The 21,873-nt window shown below is 48.3% G+C and overlaps 2 protein-coding genes across 3 annotated transcripts; one reads left to right on the top strand and one right to left on the bottom strand.

Moving 5' to 3' along the window:
* Positions 1 to 1,437: 1,437 nt before the first annotated feature.
* On the top strand, positions 1,438 to 6,111 carry HSPB6 (heat shock protein family B (small) member 6). Its single transcript, XM_060258510.1, has 3 exons — positions 1,438 to 2,117; positions 4,132 to 4,254; positions 5,528 to 6,111. Exons 1-3 carry the CDS (start codon positions 1,932 to 1,934, stop codon positions 5,723 to 5,725), a joined length of 507 nt encoding a protein of 168 aa, XP_060114493.1. The 5' UTR covers positions 1,438 to 1,931; the 3' UTR covers positions 5,726 to 6,111.
* A 4,911-nt stretch (positions 6,112 to 11,022) lies between these two features.
* Positions 11,023 to 21,373, bottom strand: LIN37 (lin-37 DREAM MuvB core complex component). 2 transcript variants are annotated; one of them, XM_060257585.1, is made up of 10 exons: positions 20,937 to 21,373; positions 20,418 to 20,472; positions 18,289 to 18,364; positions 18,024 to 18,074; positions 17,092 to 17,121; positions 16,551 to 16,636; positions 14,236 to 14,402; positions 12,553 to 12,702; positions 11,404 to 11,477; positions 11,023 to 11,236 (listed from the first exon to the last, which is right to left on the bottom strand). In XM_060257585.1, exons 2-10 carry the CDS (start codon positions 20,449 to 20,451, stop codon positions 11,155 to 11,157), a joined length of 750 nt encoding a protein of 249 aa, XP_060113568.1. In that variant the 5' UTR covers positions 20,452 to 20,472; positions 20,937 to 21,373; the 3' UTR covers positions 11,023 to 11,154. The 2 variants fall into 2 exon arrangements, with proteins under 2 accessions (XP_060113568.1, XP_060113567.1); XM_060257584.1 differs by lacking the exon at positions 20,937 to 21,373 and having other exon boundaries at positions 20,418 to 20,499.
* Between the last annotated feature and the right edge of the window lie 500 nt (positions 21,374 to 21,873).

Here is a 21,873-nt window from a genome sequence, read left to right on the forward strand (position 1 = left end):
TCCCCAGGTATTTTCCAATACACACCTGGCAACCCTATTCGCTTTTAGGTTTATGTGAAGAATGCTACCTCCTGCAGTGGAGACTGAAAGTAACATCAAGTCACAGCTAACTCAGGGCAAACCCATAAGGTTTTCAAGGCAAGAGACAAACAAAAGTGGTTTGCCTCTGAGTAGCAACCTGACTTCCTTGGTGATCTCCCATCCAAATACTGACCATAGGCCCGGACCTGAATAGTCCAGGCTAGCCCAATCTCCATCAGATCTCAGAAACTAAACAGGGTTGGCCTTGGCTAATATTTGCATGGAAGATCACCAAGGAATACCAAGGCTGTGACGCCTCTGCGAATTGCGAATCACCTCTGAAATGTCTCTTGTCTTTTAGAGAAGTCTAGTTCACCACCTCATGGTGCATAACGCTGAAAGAGCTAGAACTTCTAGCTGCCAGATAATCTTAGGATCCTCTGGCTATACTACACAGTGTGGCTATACTACACACAGTGATGATTTATAATTATTATTACTGACAGGTGCTTCTGCAAACAGACAAGATTGGTCTACCCTGGGCTGTCCAAGTCTACCCTTTCTTTTATATGGCCATTCACCCAAAATGTACTCTCATGTCATTTTGTTGACAAGAGAGCCAGTGTGGGGTAGTGACCGGACTGGAAACTGGAAATCCCTCTTGAAAGGTACTGGTGGGAAACAATCCAGAACAGGTCTACTCAGAAAGGTCTAATTTTATTAAATGAGGCCTACTTTTAGGGAAATGTTTTAATGATTTGCAGCAGCCTATAACATCTGCCTTGAATCCAAGTGAGAAAGGAAGGGCAATGACATAAAATACAATTGAAATAAACTTGACACTTACACCCTACTAGTGTAGTGCTGTTTTGGATCGCACATCATAGGGTCGCCAACCTTCAGTTTGGACCAGGAGACCACCACCCACAATCACAACGGATGTCTGCAGGACACAGATCAGTTCCCCTGGAGAAAAAGGGCTGCTTTGGTGGGTGGATTCTATGACCTTTTATCAAGGTTAAAATGTAGGAGCTCTCAGGAGCAGGGTTCCTTAACCTCCAGCCAGGGTCTGCTTGCAGTGGGGAGTTCTCTCCCTGCTGCACACAGATCCTGGGGCATATACAAATGAGATATGCTACTGAGCTCCTGCACCTTTTTTCCTGCAAAACGACCCCTGCCTTTTATCCCACCGAGTTCCCTCCCCAATTCCTGCCGTCCCCCCCAAGACTTCCAGGAATTTTTCCACAGTAGCCTGCTGCGATCACTTCTACGCGGAGGATAGCCTGGGATGGGGGGGGGGGGGGATCTAGAAAATGACGCGCAGGAAAAGGCAGAGAAACGCCGAGATCTTTCTGGCTTTACTCTCCCTCTCCCCTTTATTATTTCTTTAAACGTAGGTTCAAGCAGGTAGCCGTGTTGGTCTGAACAAAGCAAAACATAGTATCTGGTTTGCGTCCGGTGGCACCTTTAAGACCAGAACAAAACTTGATACGTTTTTAAAGGGGCCACCGGACTCCAGATCTAAACTTTGCTTTGCTCCTTCAAGTATATTCTATAAAGGACTCGAGCCAGGGAGAGCCGAAGGAGACTCCCCTTTTCCCGTCCCTTTGCTGCCCCCTTGATTGACGCGCCGCAGATGCCCCCTGCCCCACTTGTGCTTATTGCCGCGAAAAGCCTGGAGCCAGGGAGAGCGAGGGAGAGCAAGCAGAGGCCAAGCGCCGCCCCGCCTACCGCTGGCGGCTCCGGGCTCCCTCCCGAAGCCTCGCAGTCCTTCCAGCGCCTTCCAAGGGGCGGGTCCACCCCGCTATAAAAGCGCTGCCGCGGGACAGACGCGGCATTGCTCCGGATCTGCAGTCACTTTGTCGTGAGAAAAGGAGAAGCGCTTTTGCCTGAACTCTCGCCCAGCTGCCATGGACATCACCATCCACCACCCTTGGATGCGCCGGCCTTTCGGCTTCCCCTCGCTCTTCCCTCCCCGCCTCTTCGACCAGCGGTTCGGCGAGGGGCTGCTGGAATCCGAGTTGTTCTCCGGCTTCAACACGGTCAGCCCCTACTACTCGCGGATGCCTCATTTCCCGGATACCGGGCTCTCGGAGGTGAGCGGGGGGCGCCTCTTGCGCGGTTGGGTTGCCGGGAAAGCACCCGACGACGGTGCCTTAGAGCATGTACAGAGTGCTTTTTTTTTGGTAGTTGTGTGTTTTCCTCTGCCTTTCCCGCTGAGACGTCTGGATTTATGGCTAAGACGGGGTGGGTTGTCCTGCCGAGACTTTTCCCCTATGCTTGGGGTGGCCAGACTTGCTTCTCATGAGAGCCACATAGAATAGAAATCAGGTGCTTGAGAGCCACAAGACATGAACGTCAGATGTTTGAGAGCCGGAAAGCAGACAGGCAGGCAAATGCATGGGGAGGAGAGGTGGAAAGAAAGCATTTAAATGCATTCTCCAGTGCACTCCAACAGGGCAGTGGGGACTTCGAGAGCCGCACAGTATGTGTGAAAGAGCCACAGTTTGGCCACCACTGCCCTATGCTATGGGAGAGTATGTGTGGCCGGACTTGAGTGGGTAATGCCAAGAGAGAAAAATCTGGAAGGGGGCAGAACTAGTTGCTGCCAGACTGAAGCAGGAAAGGTTGCCTAGCGCGGGCTTCACAAGGGATTTGGAGGATGTCCTGCTACCTAGTTTGGTAAAGTTCTTTTTTCCTGGCCCCACCCCGGCTGGTCTTACCGGAGACAATGGGGGGGGGGGAATTGGCTGGTTTTGCATGCAAGGGAATGGCATGGTACTGCCCAGACCCTGCCTGCCCTTGGCTGCAAAGAGCTGAGCTGGAACTCTGGCTAGAAATTACTTCAGTTTCAGGAACTCACTCCAAAGTACTTTGCAATCTAGGGCTCCCCAAAGGGACAGTTTAATTTAGCTGGATAGTGTCCGCAGTAATCAAAACAAGCTTCAGGAAGAGCTTTGTGTAGCCTTGAGTTTCTGGAACTTGGAGTCTTGGTTTGTACATGCTTTGCTGTCTCACGCCTCTTGGCCAGGGGTATTGTGTCTCTGCTCTGGCTCTAAATTTAGACTGGCACTAGATATATCACGTAGGTAGGAAAGCTACGTACTTCGGTTCCAACAAGAATAAAGGAAGAACACTAAGCCCAGTGAAGCGTTCTGGAGTGCTCCAGAGCTTGCACACTGTTTCATTTTGGTTTGTTGGTCCTAGTTAGACATTGGGAGGCTTCTGAAATTCTTGCTGGTGTCCCAAGTGGCAGCAGCAACTGCTTCCCAATTGTCTGTGATCTCAGTGGTGCCTTTAGTCTCCTGAAAAGGGGGATTGATTGTAGCGTCTGGTCAGGCGGGTAAGCAGTTGCTTTGACGCCACTTGGCTTCTCGGTTTGGAAAGCTGGGCTTGCAAAGCTATGAAAACCCTCTTATTTGCAAAAAGAGAGGGAAAATACCACGTCTGAAGCTGGATTCAGTCATCAGCCAATCTAAGTACCATGAGAAACTTGTACGGCTGTTCTACTTAGCTTCCTCCAGATGATGCAAAAGTCCCTTTAAATCCTGCTTTGTAAATCTGAGACCTTTCTGGCCGTTGTACACATGGACTTTGCAGCCTATTTTGGGAGCCCAAAGAGGTTGCAGGGTCTTCTAAATAAAACTGTTTTTATAGAGTCCGATCTTGGGAGTGTACAGCACACCGGCTGCAGCTGAGACATATTTATCCCCTGCTTTTCTCCCCAGTGGGAGACTCAAATCAGCTTACAGCTTCTCTCCCCTCTGGTGTCTTGCTTCTCAACAACCCTGTGAAGTAGATTAGGATGCGAGCAAGGGACTGCCCCAAGGTCACCCAGGGAACTTCCATGGTAGAGTGAGGCTCTGATCCAGATCTCAGTCCAGTGCTTGAACCACTACACCTCAGTTGCTCTGCTGTGTAGTTAGAGCAGCCCCCAGGGGCCAGCAAGTGGGCAATGTGTGAATCTGTCCTGGACATGGCAGAAGTAGAGGAAAACCAGTTAAAGGAGCAACTTACTTGCTCGCATTTATGGGCCAGGCTTGCAGGGTGGACTTGGGAGAAATGTGGGATGAAGCAACATCAAGAGTTTTTGTTTTTCCTTCTTTCCAGATGAAGGTGGAGAAAGACAAGTTCTCGGTCCACTTGGATGTGAAACACTTCTCGCCAGAGGAGCTGAATGTGAAAGTTGTGGGGGACTATGTGGAAGTGCATGCTAAACATGAAGAGCGCCCGGTAGGTACCTCTTCTCTCTCAGGAGTTGCTCTGAGGCTTGTCCTAAAAACTTAGTGTAGACTAGTAAAGTTGAGTACAGGCAAAAAAAGGGCAAGCCGTGAGCAACTGTAACTCGGAAGCTAGTCCTGCTGGATTCTGTAATTGTCCCTCTGTAGGGATTTAGGTACAATATCCACCTTGCTTTATCCATCCATCTACATTTGGGAGCGGGCCACACCCACCCTGCTTTCCTCCAGGTAAAGAGTGATTGCATTGTAATCCATTTGTGCTCCTCCAACTATGGTGCTTATGCAACAGTAACTTTGTTAGTCTTTAAGGTGCCTCAGGATCCAGCAATGTGTGAATGGAAAGGAAAGGAAACTATACTTAGTGCAGTTTAGTTGCCCAAGTTGTAGCTCAGCAGCAACACAGAGGGTTGTTTGTTTTGATAGGAAACACCAGCATGGATTTGGAGAAATCCACAGGTGGTTCCCATTTTGTTTAATCTGGTTTTGAAATAGTATTGAAAGATCTCATGCATGTGGAAGAGGGTGGGGATATATAATTGCAGGGAGTAATTCTGCTTGCAAGAAGATAGCTTCACATGCAGTTATCTTCATAATTATCTACTCGCTTCTACTGAATTCAGTGCAGTGTCTTCCCCTGACAAACATGCTTATAATTGGGCTGTACATAGCCATTGGAATACAGTTCCTGTCCTGGTTATAAGTGGTTACCCAGGAAAGGGGGGAAGGCATGTCAGGAGTTGGGGCAGGTCTCCTGTTTGTGTGATGTGACCCTGAAAACCCACCATTAGTGGGAAAAGAATAATTTAAGAAAGTGACCAGTTGAGGGTAATTTTGCATGGTGATCTGGAATACCTTCCAGCTGCGTCCATCTTCTCCCTAGTAAAACCTAAGTTTCCTCTTTCTTAGGCACCTTGGCAGAGCCAGTTTGGTATAGTGGTTAAGTGCGTGGACTTATCTGGGAGCACCAGGTTTGATTCCCCACTCTTCCACTTGCACCTGCTGGAATGGCCTTGGGTCAGCCATAGCTCTTGCAGGAGTTGTCCTTGAAAGGGCAATGGCCATGAGAGCTCTCTCAGCTCCAGTCAGCTCACTGGGTGTCTATGGGGGGGGGAGATAAGATACAAAGGAGATTGTAAGCCGCTGTGAGTCTCTGATTCAGAGAGAAGGGCAGGGTATAAATCTGCAGTTGTCATCGTCATCGTCTTTGAATAGCTTGTCTGACTTCACCAGATTCTAAAGTCACCTTGCCTGATCTCTTCTTCCAGGATGAACACGGCTACATCTCCCGGGAGTTCCACCGCCGCTACATGATCCCTAAGGGGGTTGACCCAGCTTCAGTCACCTCGGCACTGTCTCCAGATGGGGTTCTCACCATCACAGCTCCCATTGCCCACGCTGCCCTTCCACAGGAGCGCACCATCCCCATCAGCCGCCAGGATAAACCTGCGGTCACCGGAAAGTAGTCGGAATACCTTTCTGGGCCTGAAAGCTTGCTCTTGGTTCCCCACAGAAGCCAGCATTGTCGGCTGTCTCTCCCCTTGACAGTAGCCAATCAGCCTGAGACTTTAAGGAATCCACATTTTTGCTTTCTGTGTCCCGGTGGAGGGTCTGACAGCAGTCTGCCCCCCCCAGGATCTTTGAGGGCACATTCCCAGTACTTGGGAAGATGTCCTCCAAGAGTAGGGAATTGGGTCTCGTCTTGGGTGGGTGTATCCCTCTGCTACGGGCTTAACTTGTTCATGCTGAACTATTTGCTCTCCATAAATAATGGATACCAAGTTGCATTTCTTTAAAGTCACTGCAAAATGTAATATGGATACTTGGTTAATAAAATTTGAGGTTCATGCCCCTTCGTTGCAAGATTGTGTTTTGTGAGTTTCGGGTGGGAAGACTGGTGAACTGTCATGCAGTATTGGTTGGTGGGAATCCAGTGAATGCAACATAGTTTTCTTTCACATTCAGGTGCAGCACTGCGGGGAGGGCAACCATTAGGTGTGAGTCACGGCCTCTGTGCCCCGTTGCTCACAGTGCAGAGGAACTGGTTGGTCACTATACAGACTACATGGACCACTGGTCTGATCCAGCAGGGCTCTGTTACAATGGGAAGGCCTCAGCCTCTGTGCCCTGCTGTTGGCTGTCCAAGTGAACTGGTTGGCCATTGTGTGAGAGAGGTGGCTGGGCTACATGGATATAAGGTCCAGCTGACCTTGGGGTTCCCTTCAGAGGATGAATTTACAACTTGCTAGCAAAAAAAGACTCTCCTCCAGCAGCACAAATTAAAAAAAACCCTTTGCATTTAATTCAGTTAAAACATTTAGACTCACAAGATGGATGCACGGCAGAAAAACATCCAGTATCAAGCAACAGCCACAAACGTTCAAATACGAAAACCGGCTAGCAAACCTCAAAAGTGAAGCTAAAGCTCCTTACAGAAAAGTTCTTACAGCAGGTTCATGGCAAAGTCACGATAAATCCGGAGTCGCTTCCATCTTTGTGGCTGGCTTGTCATGCCATCAGCAAAAGTACTTCAGTCCGTCCTGCGAAGTTAGTTAAAAGTGCTAGCCCGCTCCTGCCCGCTGCCACTCCCAAGAGAACCTTGCAGCTGCTAGCAATTATCACAAGTGAGCTGCATCTCCCCCCAAGGTTAGATCCTGCCAAACTTCTAACTCTCTCCCTGTCGTCAAGGCTCAGCAATAAGCTTATTCAGCCCTCATCATGGACCACTGGTCTGATCCAGCACAGCTGCTTCTTACGTTCTCCTGTGTTTGCCACTGAGTAGCTTTGGCTTCTCACAAGAACCAAAGGAAATGACATACCTGAAGAACATCATGGGTTTGAGAATCTCGTGGGAAAAACCACAAAGGTGTGGCTTTGGGGAACCATGATTCACGAGAGTATCATTTGTCACTTACCTACAAGTTCTAGATCTTTGTAATGCAACAAAAATGAACTTGGGGGCCAGATAGCACGTTTCAGCAGAGGAAACAAATACCTTAAAACTTCAGGGCTCCATGTTTGTTTGTTTTTAACTGCAGTTCATGCTTGACACAGTCGTGGTTAGAAGACTTCACGTTCAGCAGTGGCAAAACTAGCTGGACTAAGTTGGGGCCTTGCTTATGCAGAGGTTCTAGATGAGGGGTGGCCACACTGCTGCTTGGGGGCCAGATGTGGCTCTTTCACATATATAGCGCGGCTCTCGAAGCTCCATCGGCTGGCTTGGAAAAGGCATTTGTCTCTTTAAACCAAGTCAGCCAGTGGCTTGGAAAATGCATTTGAAGTTAAATTCTTTCCACCTCCACCCCCCATCTGCCTCCCTCTCTTCCGGCTCTCTGACATTTATTCTGTGTGGCTCTTACATTAAGTAGGTTCAGCCACCCCTGTTCTAGACTGACTTTCTGTGCATCTAACTTTATGAGGAAACGCTGGAATGCATCAGACTTAACTGGTGTGTCTCTGGGTATCACTGAACTACACGCATGTATAGGTAAACAGTAATTCAGGTGTTGCTTCTTGGGATGTCCCCCATGCATTATGGTGCCTGGTACAGAGATGAATTGGATTGACATCTAATTTACAATATCGTTTTTATATGTGATTCTCTCCCTTTTTAATCCTCACCGCCAACCCTGGCTGAGACAAAAGGAGAGGCCCAGTAAGTTTCAGGGCAAGTGGACTCAATGCAGGTCACCCTAATATTCTTTCACTACTACACCACTCTGGCCTTGTGAAATGTCAATTATAGCCTTTTGAGAGCAACTCTTTGGAAACTGGTCAATTGCAGATGTAGGGGCAGCCAAACTGGCTCAAATGTGGCTCTTTCACACATATTCTGTGGCTCTTGAAGCCCCCACCACCCCATCGGCCAGCTTGGAGAAGGCGTTTGTCTCTTCAAATAACTTCTCGAAGTCAAGCCAGCTGGGAGCTTGGAGAAAGCATTTAAAGTTGCTTTCTTTCCACCTCTCCCTCCATCTTCCTTCCTCACAGCTCTCAAGCATCTGATGTTTATTCGCTGTGGCTCTCATGGTAAGCAAGCTTGGCTGCCCCGATTAAAGGCATTGGAGATTTGACACAAGTGCTGTTGTCGGGGGGTTTTTTTCTAATTAAAGCTATGTGGATTAGCTAGCAAGGATTTAACAGCTTGCATATAGAGAATTTGTGCTTAAGTATTGCAGGCCGAGTATTATTGGAACATTCTTGGGCTTGAGCGGAGAAATCCTTTGCCCGATACAGTTAAGCACAAGGGCGAGGAGGTTCAGTTAGAGGGCAAAATACAACCCTGACCTGGATAGTCTAGGGTAGCCAGATCTCATCAGATCTTGGAAGCTAAGCAAGGTCAGCCCTGGTTCACACGCGGATGGGAGGCCACTAAGGAAGTCCAGCATTGCTATCCAGACGCAGGCAATGGCAGACCCACCACACTTCGTCTCTGGCCTTGGAAACCGCAAGAGGCAGCCATAAGTCAGCCCGAGCCAGTATGGTGTAGTGGTTAAGCACGCGGACTCTTATCTGGGAGAAGTAGGTTGGATTCCCCACTCCTCCACTTGCACCTGCTGGAATGGCCTTGGGTCAGCCATAGCTCTCGCAAAGCTGTCCTTGAAAGGGCAGCTTCTGTGAGAATTCTCTCACATATCTCACAAGGGGTCTGTTGTGTGTGTGTTGGGGGGGGGGAAGGTAAAGGAGATTGTGACCATTCTGAGACTCAGATTCAGAGTATAGGGCGGGATATAAATCCAATATCATCATCATCATCTTCTTGAGACTGCAGAACCCTTTCCCGCACCACAGAGAACTGCCTTATGGCAAATCCTACCACTGTGTACCTTCTACCTACAGTCTGTTCGGAACAATACCAACCAGGGCCAGGACAAAGAATGCCATTTGAAGCCAGCCAAGGCTGAATGCACTAGCGAGCTGGGCAGGAATAAAAACCCCACCCTCAACTACCACGCAGCTTCTAAGCAGGGATTAAAAGAGACACCTCTTTCTAATTGTCAGTGCTTGCCTGTGCAAAGCTTTAAGGAGCTTGGGTGCTGAAGGGAAGTCAAGCCCACCTGGCTTCTGCCCAAGAAGAAGCTGCGAGGCTGACTTGACTCAACCTAGACTTCCTCCTCACCCATCACCTAAAAGAAGCAACCACAAAGTACAAATCCAGAGGCTTAGTGCTTGTGTTATACAGCCAGTTTGGTATAGCGGTTAAGAGCATGGACTCTAATCTGGAGAAGTGGGTTTGATTTCCCCAATCCTCCCCCACGTGCTGCCAGCTGGGTGACCTTGGGTCGGTCAGTCACAAGTTCTCTCAGCTCCACCTACCTCACGGGGTGTCTGTTGGCGAGGACAGGAAGGGAAGGAGATTATAAACCGCTCTGAGACTCCAAGTGAACGGCAAGGTAGAAATCTAATCTTCTAAAATTCCCCAGCTAGCTTTTCTTTTTTGGGGGGAGGGGACCCGTTGTCTAATCACAACTAATCACAATCAGCATTAGAAACATCATCTGGAGAAAAAAACAGCCCTGTCTCTTTAAGAGATGCTTAACTGGTGGAAATGGGCAGGTGAGGCTTTTTCAAGCCATGGAGCTAAACAGCATCACCTGGCCAAGCATTCCCTATTACGCCTCTCTTAAAAGGACAGAGCCCTTTTTTCTCTCCAGGTTGTTGGCAACTCTATTCAGAGGTAAAACAGAAAGGGACAAGGGGGATGCAGATATTTATAGTCTGCTTTTCTCCACAATCTGGACCCAAAGCTGCTTGCAACGTGCTTCTTCCTGCTTCCATTTTATTCTCACAACAACAGCCCTGTGAGGTAGACTAGATTGAGAGCAGGTCAAGATCATCCAGTGAGCTTCAGAGGCAGACTGGGCATCTGAACTTGATGCCCGGATCCTAGTCTGATAGAAACTGTTCTGCTGCACTTTGTGACAGAAGCGTGCAGAGGAGAATCTTGGCTCCTACACCAGGCACCGGATACTGCAGAATTTTTTATAGGGGCTCTTTGCATCATCGTTTATGCCAAAGATTAACTGCAGTGCTGACAGTCACGGCCTGAACTGCAAACTCTCTGCAGGGGCTTGTCTGGGGCTGTATGGCTTCCCAAATCCGATATGGCGTTTGCTATCACAATAGCCCTTTTGCTTCGGCTTTTGACAAAGGAGACAATACTGTGAGAACTTGGGAAGCCAGGCTCTCGGCTCAGGTCCAAGGCCCACCCGACAGGGTGGGTGTAGCACTTAGTTGCAGTACCAGTTCAGACATGAAAGTCACTGGGTGGGGGTGGGCTTGAGCAGGCACTGCTTCTCAGCTGAGCGTGAAACAAGCAGAAAAGGAGAGCCTCCAGCTACCTGCCTTGCAAGACACACCTGTAAAGAGCCAGTTTGCTGGCTGCTGTTCTGCTGGAATCGAAGATCGCAGAGGACTGAGCAGGTTCAGTTCTAAGTTGCACAAGGATCCTGGCAAAACCTGGGTTCAGTCCCCCCCCCTTCCCAGAATGCACCTCACTGGATGACTCTTGCTCATTCCGACCTACCTCACAGGGTTGTTGTGAGGACAACAGAAAGAAGAGGAAAAACCAGAGCTCCATAAGAACAGGGCAGGATTTTTAAAAAGTTGTGGATGTACTTTATTCCACCCAACTTATGAGTAGGATCTATCTGCCCACAGCTTGAAATCGTGTTGCATCTTCAAGACACACTTCAAAAAGGTCTCCTTGTGCCTGAAAAGCCTTCTCAGACTAGAGGGGGTCAAGACAGACACACACTGCAGCCCCTTACTCCAAATACTGGGTTTATTGATCAACTCCCAATAACCCAGAAAGCGAGGGATTCTGGCAGAATAAGGGACTCAAAAGAATGAGGGGGCAACAGTGAGGAATTCAGGTGCAAACCAAACGCATCCTCCGTCACTGCCGCTCATACATCTCCTTCAAGATCTTCATGCTCTCTGTGTAGCGCAGCTGGTTCTTGTGCGAGGCCTCCTTCCACCTACAAGTGGGAAAATCTGCAAGTCAGTGATGTTCCTCTCCTCTGATTTTTGCACCTGGTCTTCTCCTCCACCTGGTGTACCCCCACTTTCACTCTGCCTTGCCCGCTAGGCAGACGCCATCCCACTCCTTCTCAGGCTGCCACTTCTGTGACCCAGCAGCACCTACCTCTGTCGAATCTTTTTCCATCGTTCCATGTTCTTGTAGATGAGGGAGGACATGGATGGCACTGAATCGGGACCCTAGGGTAAAGACAGAGCGTCAGCACGCCGCTTGCTCCAAAGCCCGAAAAGGCTTGGGTGAGCAGTGTGGTGTAGTGGTTGGAGTGTCAGACAAGGATCTGGGAGAACCAGGTTCGAATCCCCACCTTGCCATGGAAGCAATCTGGGTGACCCTGGGTCTGCCTAACCTAACCTCTTGGGGTTGTTCTGAGGATAAAAATGGAGAAAGGTAGGAATGGTGAAAGTTGCTTTGGGTCTCCACTGGGAAGAAATGTGTGGTGAAGTAAATGAAGCAAATAAATAACTGCAATCAGGGCTCTCTTTTTTTGTTGAAAAAGCCCAGCCGGAACTCATTTGCATATTAGGTCACACCCCCTGACATCGCCATTGTTTCACAGGGCTTTTTTGTAGAAAAAGCCCAGCAGGAATTCATTTGCATATCAGGCCACACACCCCTGACACCAAGCCAACTGGAACTGTATTCCTGCTCAAAAAAAGCCCTGACCACAACTACCCACTTTCATTTAGTGTGCCTGAAACTCACCCTTCCTTCAATGAGCTCAGAATGGCATATGTAGTTTTCCCCTCTTCCATTTATCCCCATGTCAACCACCCTGTGAGGTAGGTTAGAGCATGTGTATCTAGCCCAATGTCACTCCATGGCAGAATGGGGACTCAAACTCACATCTTCCAGATCCGATACCCTAGCCCCCTGTGCTGGCTTGATGAGCACTTAAACCCCCAAGTAAATTCCAGGTTTGGGAAGAACAGGGACACAAAGCAGTCAGATAAGCTGCTGGGAGATTACCACCCAAAAATGCCTCCATCCTTCCCCTCAAAAGCCAAGATTCTGTCGCCTTCTTCACCATGCATAAATATTTCCAAATCTACGACAGTTCTCAAAATGTATCTGTATCCCAACTCTATCCTGCATTCCTCTCCTTTACACAGGACACAGAGCCAGTGGCGTCCTTCCTGTGGTGTTTTGTGCTTGTGTTTACACTGCCGGGGATTGAACCTGGGACCTTCCACATGCAAAGCAGATGCTCTCCCACTGAGAGGCCGGGCCTCTCCCAAGCTCAAAAAACCTTCTCACCGTGTCAACAACTACTTTTGATTCTTCCTCAGGCTCCATCGGAGAAGGGATACGCAGGTTGACGGGATCCCCCGAGGGGTTTGTTGGGCAGGGGGTCGGAGGTGGCAGCTTGTAGATGTCCTGACCCTTCCCGTTCAGGTCCTCAGTGCCCTGAGACAGAAGAAACACAAATTCAGACTCTGTTCCACCAGGAAGTCAAATGGGTCACATAGTAAATCTGACATTTGGGGTCCAGACCAGAAACCCAACTTTCAGCCTTCAGGCAGTAGCCTAGAACCCACTGAGTTGCAGGAAGCTGCAAAAAATTTAGCCTCGCATGACAGGAAGGAGGAGAACCAGAGTTATGATTTTACCAGAACCAAGCCTAGGATGGGATCCAAAACCCCAGGTCTCCCCAGTCTATGAGCACATTCTAACCCAGGAGTCCCCAACCATTTTGAGCCCCTGGGCACCTTTAACATTCTGACACAACTTGGTAGTCATAACTACAAAATGGCTGCCACATAGAATTGCTAGACCCCCCTGGGTGGAGGTGTGGCTCCCTTGCTGCCAGGTTCCATTGCCCCATCACTAGCTGGAGAGGGGAGACTTAAACCAAAAATGAGGGGGATCCATCTGACATGCAGTGACGTCTCCATGTTACTGCCCATATGACCCAGAAGTGATACCATCACGTCCAAGTCATCGGAGCTATGCTCCAGTATTTGGGCAAAAGCTCTGCAGGTAAAGCTAAATTTACTATGTATTTTTTGCCAAAATACCAGAGCATCACCCGGACATGATGACTTCACTTTGGGGTCAGGTAGGCAGTGATGTAGACACATCGCTGCATGGCAGACAGCCCCCCCTGCCCGCTTCTGGCAAGTCTCCCCATTCCCTGCTGGTTGCCTATCATTGCAGCAGGTGAAGTCAGCTATAAAACAGCCACCGCAGGAGGCAGAGCCAAGCACAAAATGCCAGGGAGTGAGGTCATGCACAACCGTGATAGTAACTCTTCAACATTTCAGGCAGCAGCTTTGTTTAATAGGATGCCATTCGGAATGAATGCATTGTTTAAAAATATTTCCTTGCATATGTACACAGTAAGACAGTATAGATCAGGGATGGCCAAGCTTGCTTAACGTAAAAGCCAGATAGAATAAATGTCAGATGTTTGAGAACGGTAAGACATGAACGTCAGATGTTTGAGAGCCACAAGACAGGAAGGAAGGAAAGCAAATAGATGAGGGAGGGAGAGGTGGAAAGAAAGCAACTTTAACTTTAAATGCATTCACCAAGGTGCCAGCTGGCTTGACTTGGAGAAGTGATTTAAAGAGAGAAATGCCTTCTCCAAGTCAGCCGATGCGGCAGTAGAGGCTTCAAAAGCCTGCTTTTGGTGGAGAGGGCGGGATATAAATCTAAATAAATAAATATGTGTGAAAGAGCCACAATCTGGCCACCCCTGGTGTAGATCCTTGTGCTGTGGCGGCAGCTATCGTTAAATCAACTTTTGAGGAATCCGCACAGCCCATCAGATCTCCCATGGACAATCGGAAGCTCTACTGGACAAAAGGTCATGGCCACTTTGAGATGATTCTTAGACAAAATTGCCATGTGAACAGTACAGAATCATGAGAGCTTAGTTCTCCTCAGAAAAGGGTCCAACATTCCCCCTTCTAGCCAGGAGTCCTTCCGTCTGGGTACCTCTTCATCCTCCTGCAAGGGGGGCAGAGTGGGACTGGGAGACCGCTCCTGCTCCCGCACCATGGGGCTATTGCGCATCCAGGCCCGACAGATGGGGTACAACGGGGTGCTCTCAGTGAACTGCGCAAGGTCCACGCTCCGGTCAAACAGCTTGATGACATAAGTATCTGGAGAGGGTGGAGGGAGAGGGAGCAGGTTAGGAGAGGAAGCCAAAAGGGCATCCTCTTCAGTGCCAATCCCATGGAAATGAGTTTCTAGAGGGGAACATTTCCCACACACCCCCCCCAAGAATTTATTTATTATTAAGATTTATAACCCACCCTCCCCACAAATGAGCTCAGGATGGGTAACAACAGTCAATAAATATAATACATAGTTTAAAACTTTTACTGACCCAGAAACAGCATTCCATCTATATGTTGTGTGGCTGATGGACCTCTGCTCCATATATTTATCCCACCCCCTCTTGAAGCTGTCTACTCTTGCAGCTGGCCATCACTTCCTGCGGCAGCGAATGCCACAAGTTAGTGGACATCTCATGCCATTGGGTTGTGCTATTTTGTGTTATGTAATCTGCCCTGAGTCTCAGTGAGAAAAGTGGACTGTAAATAAAACTGTACTCCTAATCAGGAAACTGCATACAGCAGGGGGTGGGGCCAATACGCTAGGTCACCCTTTACTACCCGTGCATTGGCCTTATACACTAATGTGGGACATGTGTAAGGTTTAGAGCAAAACAGTGAAGTTAATGTATCTGAAGCAAATTGGGGAGAACAGGCCATAGCTCAGAGGTGGTGCATCTGCTTGGCACATAGAAGGTCCCAGGTTCAATCCCCAGCAGCTCCAGTCAAAGGGACCAGGCAACAGGTGATGTGAAAAACTCTTCCTGAGACCCTGGTGAGCCATTGCCAGTCTGAGTAGACAATATTGACGATGGACCAAGGGTCTGATTCAGTGTAAGGCAGCTTCATGTGTGTTCAATTTTAGATCCCTGCTTGGCCATGAAGCTCACTGAGTGACTGTCAGTTGTTTCCCAGTTAAATCTTCCTCACATGTTGTGAGGAAAAAATTGGAGAAGGGTAGGATGAAAACTAGTTGACTGAATCATCACAGAACTGGAGACGGCTGTTCTCCTTTTATAAGAAGAAGAGTCCGTTTCTATACCCTGATTTTCTCTACCCTAAGAAGTCTCCAAGTGGTTTACAATTGCCTTTCCCTTCCTGTCTCCGCAACAGGCACCTTGTGAGGTAGATGGGGCTGAGAGAGCCCTGAGGGAAATCTGACTGGCCCAAAGTCACCAGCAGGCTTCCTGTGGGGGAGTGAGGAATCAGTCTCAGTTCTCCAGACAAGAGCCCAGCCCTCTTAACCACTACACCACACTGGCTCTCAAAGAAAAGCTTTTGAGACTGTGATGCTAGAAAAGCAACATGGTAGTCAAAAGAGGAAAAAAAAGTTAAAAGGTTGAAACTTTTTAGTTTGGAAAAGATTGCCAGATTAGGGCAAAGTAGGGGAAAGGATGTTGGTTTATGCAATCCTGAAAGGCAATGACAGCAAATGAAAGATAAACTTTCCCAGGGCCACTTAACAAAGTAGAACAGCTTTTATTTTGGAGTTATTTTATCAGGCTTTTAATGGCTGTCTTTTGCTTTATGGACAGTTTTTATGAGGCGTGTTTTTTAATATAGTGGTTCTTGACTGAAAGCTGCCTCTAGCAGCACACTGAAGAGGTAGCACAGAAATATTCTAAATATGAGAAGAGGAAGAGGAGATTGGATTTATACCCTGCCCTTCACTCGGAGTGGCTTACAATCTCCCTCCCTTCCTCTCCCCACAACAGATATCCTGTGAGCTAGGTGGGACTGAGAGAGAGAACTGCTCTTGAGAGAGCAGCTCTTTCAAGAACTATGACCTTGAGAGAGCAGCTCTTGAACTATGACCTTGAGAGAACAGCTCTTTCAAGAACTAAGGTCACTCAGCAGCTGCATGTGGAGGAGTGAGGAATCAAACCTGTTTTTCCCAGATTAGAGTCCACGCACTTAACCACTACACCAAACTGGCTCTCAAATAAAACCAATGTAGAGCCAAGTTTTTTTTTTAAAAAAAGGAGATATTTCTTCAGGAAAGGCGTAGCCAAGGTGACTTCAGGAGATTAAGGAAACTCACAGAGAACATCAATAGCTGTTGGCTGAGATGCCGAAACTGAGCTTCCATGTCCAGGAACAGTACACCTCTGATTACTGGAGACACAAAACAAGGGATGGCTATCGGTATCCTGCTGCTGCGCAGAGCGCTGGACTAGATGGATTGTAACTCACTTTGCTTCTGCTGTCCACCCTCAGCAAGACTGTCATCCGTCTCCTTCCTCTTCTTTCGGCGGTGATGGGAAAATCTAGCTGAGGGCCTAGGGGAGAGCAGGGGTATTTGATACGTTACAATAGTCCAGTTCACTACATCGGCTTTGAAACAATCCTTCCCAGCACCAGGGCTACACCGAAATACGCTACGGCAATCCAGAGCAGAAGGACTGTGACATAACAGGCTGTGGCCCTGATCGAGGGAAGCTCCACAAAAACTTTGGCCTGAGGAGTGCCCAGCCCGTAGGATGGGACTGAAGAGCCAAGACGCCATTCAGCTTGCTTGCTCAGTGGTAGAAACTGGTGTGTGTGTGGAGGGGGGTGGAATTAGCAAGCAAAACTACAGCTGCACACAGAGTTCTCTTGTACATCGGCATGTTGCTTGTTTGGATCCTGCCTCAAGTCGGGGACGGCCAATAAGCACTAAAGGATGAGTTATCAAATCTCCTATGCAACCACCAAGTGTTAGTTCAGGTAAATGAAACACTTTAAAGAACTGTACCTTTTCCCTGGGGCTGTAGGTGACGAGTCCCTGCAACGACAAAACAGAGATGTTAGCAGCTAACTAGAATGCAAAAGAAGGGGAAAACCCTGCTTTGCAGCAGATCTGCCCCAAGAGGAAGAACTCCTGTTATAAAAATTTAGGGACCAAAGCATACATTTCTCCCAGAGCCCACAGTAGAAGTTCCTGCATTTAAAAGTCCTAATTTTAAAAATAGCTGTCTCCAAACAACTTTGCTAATATTTATTCTGCCAACCTTACAAAAAAAGACCCCACTCAAATAGCAGACATTTCTCAAATTAGATTCCCAAATGTTAAGCCCCCTCCCCATTCCTTGGGTATTGTTGGGGGGGGACTTTTTGAACCCACCCTTTATTCTTCCCATTCTTCTCAGCATTTTGGAAGCAAAAGGTGCATTCCCAAATAACAATAACAATAATAATCACAACAGTGCTGTTCGAGAAGTCGGCTCATGCAAAAATGGGGAAGGCTGTGGGGCTGCAAGTCCACTCCAACACATTTATGTGTGCACAAAGACTTTCTCACTTACAGTCACAGCATCAGTTACACGCCACTGAATGGCAACAGAAAGCTAGGGAAGCATTTCCTTTTATGAGGAAGGAGGGTCCTTGGGGGGGAAGGTGCTCCTGTACAATCTGTTTTAAATTTGGGAAGATCTAATCTGGATAGCCCAGGGTAGCCTGATCTCATCCGAACTTGGAACCTAAGCAGGGTCAGCCCTGGTCAGTATTTGGATGGGTGACCACCAAGGAACCCCAGGGTCATGACACGGCGGCAGGCAATGGTAAACCACGTCTGAACGTTTCTTGCCTTGAAAACCCTATGAGGTCTCCATAAGTCAGCTGCGACTTGATGGCAAATAAAAGGGCAAGATAGGGGTGTACATATTTTAGCAAAAATATTAAAATTACTTGCTGAGTGCATCTGACGTTGCCTTTCCGGAGTCGTCTTCCATCTGCTCCCTGTGGAAATGTGCACAAAAGGAGAAACAGGACGTCACCAGTCAGGTTTAGCAACCTAGGCTCCTGATCTGAGCTCCAACAGGATCCGTTGTTCCTTCCAGGAGACAGATCTACTAGGAATACAGGAGTCTCTCATCTAAGGAGACCATTCTGGGTTCCCAGAGGTTTTAAAAACCTCAATGTGTACATGCCCATGACGCCTGGAGATGCTTACCGATCGACATCGCTCTTCTCCAGCAGACACTGCAGCACGGCATCAAGACGGTTTCGTGCACTGGCCGTCTCTAGATCTGTGATGGAGCCATGGGAGAGAGAAAGAGTGGTCATTCCAGACCACGACGGTCTACTGGAAACGTTGGCATGCGCAACTGTAGCTGAATGCCTTTTTATTCAGACTGACTGAAAGGTCACAAATTAGAAATCAGGTTTTTGAGTACCTCAGAACCTTCATTGGGTTGGATGTTAAGCAACAAAACAGGAGGGGAACAAAAATGACCTTGGGGGTGCCAGGAAAGCTCTTCCATCTGCAGAGCACAACTGAGCCAGTTAGGGTTGCCAGCCTCCAGATGGGGTCTGGAGATCTTCTGGAATTACTTCTGATCTTCAGATGACAGAGCTCAGTTCCCCTGGAGAAAATGGTTGCTTTGGAGAGTAGACTCTATGGCAAGAATGTCAAACATGTGGCCTGGGGACCAAATCAGGCCCGTGGAGGGCTCCTATCAGGCCCCCAAGCAACTGGCTGTCATCTGCTCCCTTCTCCCTCTCTTTTGCTTCCTTCTGCATCACAGCTTGCTTTGCAAGGCTTGCTCAACTGAACAGGAGCCACAGAGCAAAGCCTCTGTTTTCTCCATTGACTGAGGCTCCTCCCTTGGGGAGGAAGGGGGGGGGCAGAGCTTGTTTTTCCAGGCTGTCTCAATCGCACAGCAGAGCTATTGAGCGAAGCCTCTCTTACTTCTATTGGCTGAAACTCCTCCCCCACCAGTCTCCTAGGAAAGGAAGGAAAGACCCAGTTCCTTGGATCCCACTGGAGAAATACAAAGAAAGCACCTTTAAAACCAACGAGTGCTAACATTTTAAGCATGTTTTAAGTATATATTTAAAAATATTTAATGGTGTTTGTCTGTGTCCTTTATAAAGTTTATATTGCTGCGACCTAATCTTAAATGGGTACACACATGGCCCAACATCGCCCAGCCCAGCATGGCCCGTCCCAACAAGGTCTCATTTATGCCAGATCCGGCCCTCATAACAAATGAGTTTGACACCCCTGTTCTATGGCATTATACTTCACTGAGTATAACGAAAGTGAGTTGCAGGCCACCTCTTCCTAATGGTTGCTCCTGCCCTTACATCATTCTTTCACTTTGTCAGCTTCTCTCACATTTCTGCTATATACCTCCCTTTTAAAAAATAATGGTGTGGGGGAAGGGTTACTAGTCTGGCAACTAGTAACTTCCCAGTAGCACCTGGAAGACGGGGGTGGTGGTGGTGGTGGTGGAAGGCTGGAGAATTGGTAGGAGCTGTTTGGCACATGGAGAAGCCAGAGGAGGAGAGAAAGAGGTGTGAGCCACAGGTTGGGAGACACTGGCCTAGGCTACCAAAAAACCTTGGGTTGGCCACCATAATAAGTAAATTTGGACTTCTGGGTTACCATGCCAAAACAGGTCAAAAACCACCTCATTCAATGACATCAGTGGTTTTTCTCCTCATTTAATTATCTCAGAACTGAGCAAGCCCGAACAACAGCTATTATAACAATTTGCTATGGCTGCCAGGTCCTCCCAGCAACCAGCAGGGGATGGCGGCATTAGGGTTCCCAGATCCAGGTTGGGAAACTCCCGGAGATTTGGGGATAGAGCCTGGGGAGGACAGGGACCTCAGTGAGGCACAACACCACCCTCCAAAGTATCAGTTTTTTCCAGGGGAACTGATAGCTCCAGTCTGAAGAAGAAGATATTGGATTTATACCCCGCCCTCCACTCCAAAGAGTCTCAGAGCAGCTCACAATCTTCTTTACCTACCTCCCCCACAACAGACACCCTGTGAGGTGGGTGGGGCTGGAGAGGGCTCTCACAGCAGCTGCCCTTTCAAGGACAACCTCTGCCAGAGCTATGGCTGACCCAAGGCCATTCCAGCAGGTGCAAGTGGAGGAGTGGGGAATCAAACCAGGTTCCCCCAGATAAGAGTCCACACACTTAACCACTACACCAAGCTGACTCTCCCCAGTCTGGAGATGAGCTGTAATTCCAGGGGATCCCCAGTTGACATTTGGTCTAGGTCCCACCTGGCATCCCTACAATCTTTTCTCAGTATTTACAGTCTGAGGTTTTCAGTGCTTCCTACCTGGCTTCTCTATTTTCACTTTCGCATGCAACATGTTCTCCTCAGACTGGACTCTCTGCACAAGAAACGACAAAACAACACAAACACACATCATTCAGTACATACTGTTCAAACTGTACCATTGCAAAACTGGTCAGCTGACATTTGGTAAAGATTCTGGTTCCTGTCAAAGGATTTTAGCTTTTGATTCCGACAGGACACTTGAAGAGTAGCTGTGTTATGCTACTATGGGGAAAACATTGTTGGGAGGGGAGGCTATAAAAAGTGGCTCAAGTTTTCTTGAACCGGGCCATAAAGACAGATAATAAATATAAACAGATTTAAAAGAAATAGGAAGTTAGCATATGTACATTGGTAAAGATTTTACACGGAAGGGACATAAGAAAGGTGAACAGAAAGGACATAACAACTCCCATCTTCTGTATCAGACCTCTTCCCAAATTTCATCAGATCCGAGGAACTCAAAGATCACAGGTTCTCCACCCACACAACTTAGTCTTCAGAAGGTGCTAAAATTACCCGGTTCGTTTCTCTTTCAGCACAAAATCAGCTTGAGGACTAAATGCTTCAACGGGACAAGAGTCTGACTTTCTTGCTCCACTGGACCAAATCAACCCATGTCCCGGGGGGGAGGTGCTGGTGGGCGCTTTGTGTGAGGACGTCCGCCCTTCCACTCGTCCCCGTGCAATCCCAGCGACCTCCAGCGAGCACCCAGCGACCGACCACCACGTTCCCCTGCACCTCTTCTCTAGTCTCCGTTCGCACGAATGCATAAAAACCGCCTCTGTCGCATTGCATGCTGGGATTTGTAGGCAGCTTGCCCTGGATGGAAAGCGGCGACACCATGACCAAAAGCGATTCTGGTTACGAAGGGAAACGGTGCAGCCATTTTGAAGAGTGGAAGTTTCATTGTTTCATGGGAGTTGTAGTTTTTTGCGGGGGCTGGGGATTCTGCCTAGGATTGCCAAATCCAATTCAAGAAATATCTGGGACTTTGGGGGTGGAGCCAGGAGACACTGGAGGTGGAGCCAGGAGCAAGGTTGTAATTGTAACAAGCATAATTGAACTCCAAAGGGAGTTCTGGCCATCACCTTTAAAGGCACCGCCTTCCCTCCCTCCATTGGAAATAATGAAGGATAGGGGCACCTTATTTTGGGGCTCATAGAAATGGACCCCCTAGTCCAATTCTTTTGAAACTTGGGGGGGGGTGTTTTGAGGAGAGGAATTGGATGCTATGCTGCAAATTTGGTGCCTCTACCTCAAAAAACAGCCTCCCCAAGCCCCAGATACCTGTGGATCAATTATCCATTATACCCTATAGGAACTGATCTCCATAAAGAATAATGAAGTGCCCAGCAGACATTCCCCCCCCCTTTCTGATGACCCTGAAGCAGGGGGAGGGCCTCCAAACTGGGGGATCCCCTGTCCCCACATGGGGATTGGCAGCCCTAGTTCT

The sequence above is a fragment of the Heteronotia binoei genome, chromosome 17 (genome assembly GCF_032191835.1).
Source record: "Heteronotia binoei isolate CCM8104 ecotype False Entrance Well chromosome 17, APGP_CSIRO_Hbin_v1, whole genome shotgun sequence".
NCBI lineage: Eukaryota > Metazoa > Chordata > Lepidosauria > Squamata > Gekkonidae > Heteronotia > Heteronotia binoei.

Bases quoted from the DNA above. Each gene is read 5' to 3' on its own strand.
- LIN37 (XM_060257585.1), bottom strand. From the start codon at position 20,451: ATGTTGCATGCGAAAGTGAAAATAGAGAAGCCAG. The intron at 18,365-20,417 runs GTAGGAAGCACT...GCTCCATCACAG, and splicing joins AGTGAAAATAGAGAAGCCAG to ATCTAGAGACGGCCAGTGCA. The intron at 11,478-12,552 runs GTGAGAAGGTTT...TCTTTACCCTAG, and splicing joins CAAAAGTAGTTGTTGACACG to GGTCCCGATTCAGTGCCATC.
- HSPB6 (XM_060258510.1), top strand. From the start codon at position 1,932: ATGGACATCACCATCCACCACCCTTGGATGCGCCGGCCTTTCGGCTTC. The intron at 2,118-4,131 runs GTGAGCGGGGGG...CCTTCTTTCCAG, and splicing joins CGGATACCGGGCTCTCGGAG to ATGAAGGTGGAGAAAGACAA. The intron at 4,255-5,527 runs GTAGGTACCTCT...CTCTTCTTCCAG, and splicing joins CTAAACATGAAGAGCGCCCG to GATGAACACGGCTACATCTC.